Here is a 12,274-nt window from a genome sequence, read left to right as displayed (position 1 = left end):
CTTGTGACTCCAGATTTGTAACTTCTCAATTGCAAGGGAGGGATGTGAACCCAGATCTAAGTGACCTGGAATCTTAGGTTTGCCCCACATGGTCACAGTTGCCTCTCAGGGATCAAAAGCTACAGGCTTCTCTGCACATCAGGTCCCCATCTCTCCTTCACAGCATTGCAACCCTGCCCGCCCTTCTCTGGGGCGCTCTCAGTCAGGGCCCCTCACTCTCCCAGCTGCAGCAAGGCCAGTCCCAGCTTTGCTGACAAACCACAGGATTCCCACTCCCACATTTCTGTTGCTGCTCTCTGCTCTGGAGAACCTGGGAGTCTCCCCAGTGCCTCCTTCTCCATGACGTTGCTACACCACTTCCATGGCTCAGATGGTGAGGAATCTGCCTGCAGTTCAGGAGACGCCGGAGAAATGGGTTTGATCCCTGCTTTTGGGAAGATCCCCTGGAGAAGGGTGTGGCAACCCACTCCAGTTTTCTTGCCTAGAGAATTCCATAGAGGACACTTGTGGGTTACAGTTCAAGGGGTAGCAAAGAGTCAGACACTACTGAGCCACTTTCACTCACTTCACTTCCTAACAATGCCTTTGAATCTTGTCTTTCCATGAGGACTCTGATTTTATTTTTATTAATTCCTTGAGTTAACTTTGTCTCTCAAATGGAACAGAAATATTCTTATGGGACGACACTAGTTTTGCTTCTGTGTTCCAAGGCCTGTCTCTGTGTGGATGCCCCTCATGCTGACTTGTGAAAGCTGGTTGTTAGGTTCGGGAGGTGCCAAGGGGTTCATTTCACAATGGTAGCTTTAAATCAGCCACAGTGGAAGTATTTTTACTACAGTTCAGTTCAGTTCAGTCGCTCAGTCGTGTCTGACTCTTTGCGACCCCATGAATCGCAGCACGCCAGGCCTCCCTGTCCATCACCAACTCCTGGAGATCACTCAGACTCACGTCCATCGAGTCAGTGATGCCATCCAGCCATCTCATCCTCTGTCGTCCCCTTCTCCTCCTGCCCCCAATCCCTCCCAGCATCAGAGTCTTTTCCAATGAGTCAACTCTTCGCATGAGGTGGCCAAAGTACTGGAGTTTCAGCTTTAGCATCAGTCCTTCCAAAGAAATCCCAGGGCTGATCTCCTTCAGAATGGACTGGTTGGATCTCCTTGCAGTCCAAGGGACTCTCAGGAGTCTTCTCCAACACCACAGTTCAAAAGCATCAATTCTTCGGCGCTCAGCCTTCTTCACAGTCCAACTCTCACATCCATACATGACCACAGGAAAAACCATAGCCTTGACTAGACGGACCTTTGTTGGCAAAGTAATACAGATGTTGACAAATCAGCATCTATCCCCTCCTCCTTTTAAGAGGGTTAACTGGTAAACACGGACCAGCATACCACTGGCATGGCTGACAATTCAAATTATTTTTAAAAAAATTATCCCAATTATCCCATGGTCCCTTATTCATAACTAGTAAATAGAAATAGAAATAGCTCTTTTTATTTTCTCCTGGGGGAAATTTTTCTGTCCCTGGATTTATATTCCATTGTACTGAGGAAATGTGCAAGCAGTCATTCTTGTTTTAAAATCAGAATCACTGTAGCTGCCACTCAGAGGAAGAGGTGCTGAGTTTTGCTTTGCTCAGGCTTTTAAAAAGGGAATGGGGGAAGGCCTGGGGGTCCTTAGGCTGGACTGGGAGGTGGAGATCCCTTGTTGCGGTTATAGAGGACTCCAAACCCAGACTTGGGGCAAGGCATGGACAAAGAACTCTTGTCTTCTCATGAGATTTTCCTGTTGCCTTAAGAGAGAGATCTTGTGAGTGGACTTCACTGCAGGACGTGCGTATTTCCAGATATCCTTCTGGAGGAGGATAGGGTAGGGAGTGGTCTGTCAACTCGAGGAGGTGACAGCTGTCCCAGGGGAGGAATCACGGGATGCAGACCACCACAGGTGACACCAGAGGAGGGGGAGAGCCTGAAGGCCTGTGGTTGCACTTGGGACACACAGGGGCTCAGAACCAAGACAGTTTGGAGAACTTATGTCAATAAAACCTCACCTGTATCCTCACTGAGGCGGAGATGCTTCATACACATTCTCTGAAAGAGCAAAACCAGTTCCACTCCTTTGCATTCCTCAGACACCCTGCATGATGCTGAACATGGCCTTGAGGATCACCTCCTCCCTGACCCTCTGGACACTACGATAAGCTGAGGATCAGCATCGTGGCCTGGAGGAAAGGGGCTGTCCACCACGAGGCCAGGTTTTGCTGGCTGCCATTCTCAAGATGGCATCTGGTCAGAAATGCATGCTTAGCAGGAAGATGGCCTCTTTATTGTCCCTTCTCAGAACTCTTCCCCTCTCCCAGGCTTTGGTCCCACTTTAAACACAGAAGTTAGTTCAGGCCAAGACTGAGCCTGAATGTGATGCCTCAAATATGTTCATTATCTCTTTGGTTTGAAAGATCAAGGGGATCACTCATGATAAGGCATCTGATTATCATACATTATATGAAAATTAAACCCTTTAAGCTAAATCTGAATTTCTAAACCAAAGTATGCTCTCTCCAGTTTCCCAGTTCTGACTGCATGGGCCTCTGGCAGGACAGTGATGGATGGTCCCTTATGCATTTCCCACTCTTATCCTCTGTCTTTAATCCTTCCTTCTGAAAAGAGACTTGTTCTGTTTGTAAAAAACGGAACTGATATAATCCAAAATTCCTCTCTCTTTTCCCTTAAGACTTCTATACATCCTCCTTATGGGTAGTGATTCCTTCTTTCCAGTCTCCTACTATATCAGCCATTGGTCCAAGAAGTCATGAGGCATTCAGTTACTCTAGCAGCAAATCTTTTTTGAAACAGCGAAGCTCTTTTCTGCAGTCCCTCTACCCTCATCTATATTCTTCTCAGCAAGTTCCTAGGCTCCACCCCAAATGCTGATATTGCTGAGTCCTGGTTCTTGTCAATGCCATTCCTATTTCCTCCCTAGAGGTGTATTCATCTGTCATAAAGCCTTTCCCAACTCTAACTACTCCAAAGTCTGTAACTTCATCATGTCCTCATGTTGTACATTAAGCAATGCTGGGACCCCTCAGTTCTTACCTAAAGGTATCACCTGGGCTCTGGGCTGGAAGCCAGGGGATACAAGTTCTAATCCTGGAAGTAACTAGCAATTTAATTAACCTCTCTATGCCTCCCTCTGGGCTTCCCTGGTAGCTCAGATGGTAAAGAATCTACTTGCAATGCAGGAGGCGCTGTTTTGATCCCTGGGTTGGGATAATCCCCTGGAGAAGAGAATGGCAACCCACTCCAGTATTCTTGCCTGGATAATCCCAGAAATGGAGGAGCCTGGTGGGCTACAGTCCACGGGGTTGCAGAGTCAGACACTTTTGACATCCACTTCTGAGAATGTTAACAGCAGCCTCGTAGGGCTGAGGTGATGCAAGGGAGAGGATCTCTGTGTAAGGGGTTACTGTCATTATGAAGATGTCTTGTGAGCTCATATGAACTCGTGTGGCTCTGTACTGCACAGGAAACAAGGAAAGGCAAGAGATAGACAGCAAATGCCAGAGGAAGCAAGTGTCAACCTGGAAAAATACAAGCAGGCCTAGGATAGGCTCAGCCTCTACAGAAGATATCAGTGTCTACACAAACACAAACCAGAGTGTGCTGATGGTGTTGGTGGAGCTGTGAGGGCATGCACACATGTGTCAGCATGTGTGTGAGCACACACATGTGTATTCAAACACAGGTAGGAGGCATGAGTGTTTGAACAAGTGATCCTGTGGGGGCAAGCATAATGTGTATTCATGTGTAGATTTGCATATTGCCTTGCTGCACAAAACTGATGTCAGGGTGAAAGCAAAATATTTTTATTTCATAGTTTGGAGTTAAGAAGTAGAATTTGGTGTTTGTTTCTTTAACGTTTCTCTATGTATCCTTAGTAGAGCTTTTGTATTGGAGAAGGAAATGGCAACCCACTCCAGTGTCCTTGCCTGGAGAATCCCAGGGACAAGGGAGCCTGGTGGGCTGCCATCTGTGGGGTCGCACAGAGTCGGACACGACTGAAGCGACTTAGCAGCAGCAGCAGCAGCAGAGCTTTTGTATTCCCTCTCCCATTGAAAAACCAGGTGGCTCTTCATCTCTGTGTGCCGATGGGAAAAGGAGTATGGCTGACAAAGTCTATTAGTAACTCTTAAGTCTTATTTTAGGCTGAGATTTTTTTCATTGCTTCTGCAAATTTTAGCGAGGCTACTGCCTAGAGACCTTGAAAGGGAATGAATTTTAGTCCCCCCTCTCTCTGGCAGAGATACAACTGAAGGATCAAGTGACTGGCTTGCAAATAAAGAAAAGCGAAAAGATGCTACAGGCTTGAATAAGAAACTTCAGCCAGTATCTGGCAGCCAAGCCCAAACTTTAGAGCCACATCTCAAAGCAGTGCTGGGTAGTGAATAGAAGCGGGAGTACTGACTTGAGTTTGAATCCCCACTCTGATATTTTTCAATGATGTGGCTTTAGAAAGGCTATTCAACCTCTCTTCACCTGTAAGAGGTGGATAACAGTGGTAGATAGCACGCAGGGGAGTTGTGGGGGCTGAATTAGACAACACAGGTAGAGAGCTGGACATCCACCCACCAGCCTTATTATCAAACATACTCAGTAAACATACCTTCCCCTGTGTTTTGACTCCACGCCTAAGTGAAAGAGGTGTGAGGCTTCTGCAAAGGTCACACCTGCCTCATTTAGGCAGTGACATAGTCATGCTTCCTTCTTCCTGGATCCCAAACCAACAGCTGACCAGTCAGGACCACCTGTCCCCCTCCTCTTCACTGTTTCAGGTTCCCATTTGTCTCCAGCCATCAACGAGAGCTGTGACATTTCTTCTCTAAACCTCTGGGCCTTCCTTAGTCACGTCCCTATTATTTCCTTGCTCAGCACATACAGGTAGAAAATATTTTTTTACATCATCAAGAACTTTGGTTTCTTCGTTGTGAACACAAAAGAGTAGGATTCTCCTCCCCTCTCACTCATGTGTAAGGAGAAGTCAGTTCTTTCTAGAGAGATTTGCAAGGAGATCCAGGGCCATGAACAGGTTCTGGGTCATCCTCTGGGATGGGGCTACTAGATAAAACACAGAATGCTCATTTAGAGTTGTCCATTTTTGCTTGCTAATCAGGCAGCCCTGGGCCCAGGGCTCCCCGCCCACACCCTGGCGGCTCCTTCTTAAGTAACTCAGTGTTGCCTACCTGTGAACTGCAGCGCCGCACACGCTGGAATAGGAAGCGTAGACGTTAACGCCGTAAACGTGGTACCTGGGGTCTTGGCATCCTGGTGGACACTTCACAATGAACTCGACGTTCGTTATCTTCCCAGCTCTCACATCACAACTGATCTGAGGCACAGCTGGGAATGCAAAATGAAGTCAAGATTACACCTTGTGGTAGCAGCTTATATATGGGGTGACTGTTAGGTTATAACTATTCATTTACTTGATCTCTAAAAGCCAGAGCCTGGGCTGATCCTGGATCCCCTCTGTATAATGAAAGCAGAGAGGTAATTAGTACATTCCTCAGGCCAAAAGAGCAATCTCTGTCCGTTGCATTTAACCTGCTGAGAGCAAGAACAAGAGGCTCGTTCCTGTGCTTAATCGAACAATTAATTAATTGGAGTAGAGAACTCTGGGAAAAGACCCAACTCCAGTGGCCAGAAATGTCAGTGTGAGTCCACAGCTGGAGAATACTGCTTTTTCAGATGCTCCGGAGCTAGCCCAGGAAAAGAGGAAATGCTCCGAAAACCTCGCAGGAGGAAGGAAAGGTATTCGGGAAGGGTGAGTTAGAGAGCATGGGCTTTGGGGCGGGACTGGCTAGGAAAAGGTGGGCCTACTGCAGCCGAGACCCCAGCTGCGGGGAGCACAGGGATGGGCAGGGCCAGGCCAGGAGGAGGCAGCTTGAGTGCCTGTGTTCTGTGAACGAGGTGGGACTCGTTGGAGAGTTTTTGAACTGGGGAGATAGGTAATGAAAGCAATCTTTTGTCTTGGTCCTTGAGGCTGGGTCCTAGCTCCAGGGTCAAGGTAGGAGTCATCTTTCCTCCTCTTCCTCAACGCTCAGTGGAAAGCTGGGGACTGCCCTGTTGGGCATCCTGGGGAAGCCCATTCATTCAGCCTCCCTCCTCTTGGGCCTCGTGACGCCATAGCCAGCCTAGCAGTAGTCAGTTGGCAAGGCTGCTGGAGCCCCAAACTTGCTTAGGGATAAGATGGTGTAGATGGTCTAGTGGCAGTACCTAAAAGGGGGGTGTGGCTGCGTCTTCTGAAAAAAATTTCCCTCCAAAACTCCTGAATGAAAAGGTCTCCTGGAGGATGCCCGGGAGCTAGGAATGTATTCTCTAGAAGAGACTCTGAAACACAAACAACCGTTCAAAGAGTAAGCAGGAGGGAACTGGAAACCACCAGATGCGAGAGCTGCCTGGCAGAGATGTGGTGTTTGAACATAAGAAGGCGAGCATTTGGAGGCAAGTCATAAGTAGGACTGAGCAAGAACTGAAAGGGGAGGTTTCTATGGAGTCTTCTTCTTTTTTTGCTAAAAAGAACTTTCTAGTAAATGAAGTTGCCCTTGAAGGAAGGGGCAGGCAGGGACTGAACAGTTGAAGATGGCCATGATGTCTCCATTGGGTGGGAGGTGGAAAGAAAGCCCCGCCCAGTGGTAAGAGTCAGTGATTACAAACATAGATTCCGGATCTCTGCCAGGCCACCCATCCTCTAACTGGGTTACTGAGATGCTCTCAGAGTTGTTAATGGTTTCCAGCTGTATCCAAAATGTACTTTTTTTTTTTTTAACTCTTTTGTACTTGAATGGATCAGAGCTGTGTTTCCTTCAGACTGGAGAGAGTACTGAAGTTAGAGCTCCCGCTCTTTTCCTAAACACCCCTCCCAGACAGTCCTGGCCACACAGGGCTGGGCCAGCATGGAAGTCCTCCTGGGAGCCCGGGGGCTGAGTGTGATCACAGGCTAAAACAATTTGTGGTCCCCATGGAGGAGGGGAGCGCCGCGCTTAAAATGGTTTTGTGGTTTCATTCTCCCCACCACAGGCTGCTTCCTCTCCAGTTATTTTCTTTTTATCTTCCATTCTTTTAAACCCCGATACTCAAGGCTGCGTGGACTATTTTGAGTCTTGGAGCACTGTTTTAAAGAGACAATTTGAGGATGGAAGATGCCTGTGTAGCCTCTCCTTAAACTGGTTAATTGTGGGATCACTGGGTGTATAACTAAATGCGTTCAACTCTCCTCCCTTCCGCAGATCACTGCCCCATTCCTGAATGCAGCTCCTCCCTTGGATGCAAAGAAAAGGGAAGCATTCCCTCTTGGCTCTTAGTTGTCTGAAGTAGGAAGTGACAGCTCTGTGCCCTGGGATTCCATGTGGGCGTGACTTTGGCATCTTGAGGTTTTGGGCCTCCTGGAAGGACAGCCCAACTCTTCTGGAGTTGTAAATGGGGTGCTATGGAGAAGCTTGTTGCGTGAGTGTCATACGGTGATCGAACCTACAGCAAGACAGGTGCGCAGGCAGTAGAATTTTCCATGAAATAGTTGGCTTAAAATGACAAGGGGGGAAGTGTCACATGGGAATATTTTGCTTCCTGCTCATCAATTCCCACCCTCAACTAGCCCCTTCCTTTGAGGGGAATTTGTTTTGTCTTGCTTTCGCAAAGGCCTGGGGCAGTCCCTTCAGTAAGATCTTCTGCTTTATCTGCATCCAGTTGGATTAGCAATTGGTGAATTAGTTCACCCCATGATAGTGGGAGGGGGGATAAAATGAAATCAAGCATGTACGCTCGTGTACTTTGGAAGATGTACCGTTCACTGTCCCCTGAGCCTTACTTTCCAAATCAGTGCCTCCCTGCTTCCTTCAGACCTGAGGTAGACGCTTCTCGAGCTGCCTTAATTTTGACTTCTCTGAAGGAAGGATTATTTCCGCACTTGTGAGAAGAAACACAAAGATAGATGAAAATGAACCTAGACAACAGAGGAGAAGGAGAGAAAAAGAAAACTTCTGGGAAGGCCTGTGGCATCTGCCCAGACTAGGGATCAAACCTGTGTGTTCTGCATTGGCAGGTGGATTCTTGGCAGTGAGCTACCAGGGAAGCCCCCATCCTGAACATAGTACTTTGCCTCTGCTAACTATCAGCTGTAATGTGGGATAGTTCAAAAGTATGCAGAGGAAATCCAGAGATAAATCATTTCATTTGGGCCTTAAGTGGATGGATGGAAGATTCTTAGAAGGTTGCAAGAAAACAGACTGCTTCACAAATAACTGGGAAAATACTGTAAAGGAATAAACTGTGGTTTCCATGTACTGAGAGAGTGGTCAAAAAGATGCAAATGCCTGCTTCTTGTTGGCTGGATTTAGATATCATATTTTCCAATGATTTTGGCCATCACTCTGAAATTATAATTAGCTCACTCTCTCCAGCTTAATTTTCTGTACAAATTGAACAAATATTTGACCTTTAGACATGCTTTGTCATTGCACCCTGTTCTTCCAATGTGCTTGATTATATGTGCTTGATTTCACTCCTTTCTGAGTGTACTTTTGTGAGTGGAAGTGAGAGAACCCTGGGCTGAAGTTACAGAGCTCCTGGGGAAGCCCAGAACTACTCGAGTGGAAGCTGCTCAGAGACCTGTTTCCTGGCCATTTGCTCTGCTCCCACCTCATATGATTCCTTAAGGTTACCTCGCCTTCTCAGGGCTGTTATCATTTTCTCGAGGGAACTCACATCAGGGCATCTCGGAATCTGTTCTTCCCAGAGGACCTTGGCACTAGACACAGGGAAAAGAGAACCATTTGCAACCCAGATGGCAAGAACTGAAGATAACTGTTTGATGTTGTTCTCTGAGGCAATGGGTCTGCTGTACTGATCTCAGAAGCAAAACAGATATTGTCTGAGCCTCCACTTTCATGCAACATTGGGATCTTAGAGGCACAATTGCAGACATTTCTGCTCTAAGTTGGGTTTTCTGCCTGACCTAATAATAGAGTGATTATTGGATGATGTCACATACAATAAGCCAATGATGTAGAGGCCAAATCAAACTCTATAATCTCCTGATTATTTTCCATTCATCTTTTCAGTGAATGTGGCTTTCCAGGCAAACCACATCGCTTTGGGAAAACAAATTTCATCAATTAGAGAAGGCTGTTATAAGCTTGCCTCCTGGCTGTTAATGAGAAAGAATTATTATAACATAAAAGCACTTATGCATAAGCAGTTTTGATCTGAAACTTAATTTTGTGGGATTGTGATATTCAACTAGAGTAAAATTCTATTTTTAAGAAAATCATGCAAAAACGTTAATGAAGCAAAATGACCACCAAATAAAATTTTAAGATGAAAGCTTCCTTGATCCTGACACCAGTGACCAGATCATGTTAATTCTTCCTTGGCAGCAAATTCTTCTGCAAAGATTCTTTTCCGTTTTGCTTAAACAGTCGTTGACTATGTTGAATCTTTTTTTTTTTTTTTAAATCTATGTTACTGAAGTACAGTTGACTTAAAATGTCATGTTAATTTCTGTTGTACAGCAAAGTGATTCAGTTAAGCATATATTCTTTTCAATTATCATTTCTCACAGGATATTGAGTATAGTTCCCTGTGCTATATGGGAGGACCTTACTATTTATCCATCCCATACATAATCGTTTTTTAAATTTTTTATTTATTTGTTCAGGCTGCACTGGGTCTTTGTTGCTGCCTGGGCTTTGCCCCAGTTGCGGTGAGTGAGGGCTGCTCTCCGGTTTTGGTACTCAGGCTTCCTGTGGTGGTGGCTTCTCTTGTGGAGCACTTGCTTAGTTGCTCTGAGGCATGTGGGACCTTCCCGGACTAGGGATCAAACCCATGTCTCCTGCATTGGCAGGAGGACTCTTTACCAGTGAGCCAACAGGGAAGCCGCCATCCTGTACATAACAGTTTGCACCTGCCAACCCCAAATGCCCAGCCCTTCCCTCACTCACCTCCTCCCTCTTGGCAAGCGCGAGTCTCTTCTCCATCTCTGTGAGCCTGTTTCTGTTTCACTGATAAGTTCATTTGTGTCGTATTTGAGATTGCACATATGGGTGATATCTATGATATCTGTCTTTCTCTGTCTGACTTACTTCACTTAGGGTGATAATCTCTACATCCATCCATGTTGCTGCAAATGGCATTATTTTACTCTTTTTATGGCTGAGTAGTATTCCATTGTATATATAGGGACACACCACATTTTCTCTATCCATTCATCTATTGGTGGACATTTAGGTTGTTTGCATATTTTGGCTATTGTAAATTGTGCTGCTATGAATGTAGGGACGCATGTATCTTTTTGAATTACAGTTTTGTCCAGATATATACCCAGGAGTGTGATTGCTAGATGACCATGTTGAATCTTTGGTCAAAAACTATCAGTACCTTTTTGCTGCCTTTAGGAAAAATTCCAAACTCTTTAAGGCCTTTCCATAGTCCCCTCCATGGGGAGTGTTGGGGGTTAAATAAGTATTTTCCCCTTTGTATAAAAGATTTCTCAGGATGCAATAGTTGAGGGAAACCTAGGATGTGTGATGAAAAGGGTTTATAAAGACAAAGCTAGTCACAGACACTTGCCTCAATGAACAAATCCAAGCTCCAGCTCTAAGCATGTCAAAAAGATTGGTCCTTCTAACCAGTGTTTTTGTCAGCCTTGAGAAAACACCTTCATCCATGCACCATAGATAAAAGAGTGATTGAATGACAGAGGTTAATATGTCTGTGGTGACACAGCTTTGGGGCAATTGCAGCAATTTGTATGTCTAAAAGTAACCTACTCTTTAAAAAAATGTTTGGCTGAACCACAAGGCATATGAGAGCTTAGTTCCCTGACCAGGGATAGAACCTGTTGCCTGCAGTGTGGGGTGTGGAGTCTGGAGTGTGGAGTCTTTAACCACTGGACCGCCAGGGCTGTCCCTAAAAGTAACCCACTTTTAATTTAGAAAGGACTGTAATATATAATTTTCACTTGACTCTTACAACACCATGAGAGGCATATTGTCCTTATTTTCCAGAGAGAGAAGTTTGCTTGTTCAAGCTCAGGTGCCAAGTAGCAGAGTCAGGCCCTGAACTTGCACCCTGGGGCTCCAGGCACATAGCTTTGCCAGCTCCACTTGGTTGCTTCTCCCACTACTGAAGAGAAGGAGCTAAATTGTTGCCTCCCTGCTCTAATCCTGCAAGGTTTTCTGAACTTAAAGATCATTGGCAACCACTAGTGGGTGAATACAGGAAATGTCTTGTTAATAGGTTGTCTGTGTGGGTGTGTTAGTGTGCATTTGTGTGTATCTGTACACAGCTGTGCATTTATCCCAAACACTTGCAAGGCAACTCTTCTAGTGCAATTTTCCTTGCATTCTTTTTGGCACCCCACTCCAGTACTCTTGCCTGGAAAATCCTGTGGACGGAGGAGCCTGGACGGCTGCAGTCCATGGGGTCGCTGAAGGTTGGACATGACTGAGTGACTTCACTTTGACTTTTCACTTTCATGCGTTGGAGAAGGAAATGGCAACCCACTCCAGTTCTTGCCTGGAGAATCCCATGGATGGTGGAGCCTGGTGGGCTTCCGTCTATGGGGTCGCACAGAGTCGGACACGACTGAAGTGACTTAGCAGCAGCAGTGGGTGAATACAGGAAATGTCTTGTAAATAGGTTGTCTGTGTGAGTGTGTTAGTGTGCATTTGTGTGTATCTGTACACATCTGTGCATTTATCCCAAACACTTGCAAGGCAACTCTTTGCCTTGCAATTTTTCTTGCATTCTTTGTCTATTATTTCTGAGGATTGCCATAGTAGAATTTATTCAACTAAAATTCTGTAGCAGAGAGTCAGCCTTCTTTCTCACCTACACACCAGAAGGAGGACTAGAAGTTAATCCACTTCCTTTTTCATGGTTTGAGAGAGGGCACAAGCACCAGTCTGTGTGAAGACACTCGTGTTGGAACCAAGTGTGTTCTTGGTACCAACACCTAAAGAGCAAGAAAACATTGGGGGTTACTTACCAGTTGCTACAGCTGACAACATATGAGCTCAGTGAGGAAGCTGTGTGTGTGCTATACCAAATCCTACACTCACAGAGGCGTATGTCTTCAGTAGCTCCAATACTATCAATAACCAAGTCCCAGAACAGTTACTGGAGAAGGCAATGGCACCCCACTCCAGTACTCTTGCCTGGAAAATCCCATGGACTGAGGAGCCTGGTAGGCTGCAGTCCATGGGGTCACTATGAGTCGAACA

The 12,274-nt window shown here is 45.9% G+C and overlaps 1 protein-coding gene across 2 annotated transcripts in view; it reads right to left on the bottom strand.

Annotated features, from left to right (window-relative positions):
• The window catches only part of VIT (vitrin), a 127,738-nt gene that overhangs the window by 69,431 nt on the left and 46,033 nt on the right, over positions 1-12,274 (bottom strand). The window contains exons 1-2 of one of the 2 annotated variants that reach the window (XM_044925822.2): positions 8,714-8,775; positions 5,237-5,393 (exon numbers count right to left, since the gene is read on the bottom strand). In XM_044925822.2, coding sequence (XP_044781757.2) covers positions 5,237-5,393; positions 8,714-8,738 — 182 coding nt within the window. In that variant the 5' untranslated portion in view covers positions 8,739-8,775. Of the gene's footprint in view, positions 1-5,236; positions 5,394-8,713; positions 8,776-12,274 lie in introns of those variants that run through there. The other variant, XM_025260867.3, reaches the window with a different exon arrangement.

This window comes from Bubalus bubalis, chromosome 12 (assembly GCF_019923935.1).
Source record: "Bubalus bubalis isolate 160015118507 breed Murrah chromosome 12, NDDB_SH_1, whole genome shotgun sequence".
NCBI classification, from domain to species: domain Eukaryota; kingdom Metazoa; phylum Chordata; class Mammalia; order Artiodactyla; family Bovidae; genus Bubalus; species Bubalus bubalis.
The sequence above is the reverse complement of the archived record's forward strand: the minus strand, read 5'-3'. Positions and strand labels throughout refer to the sequence as shown.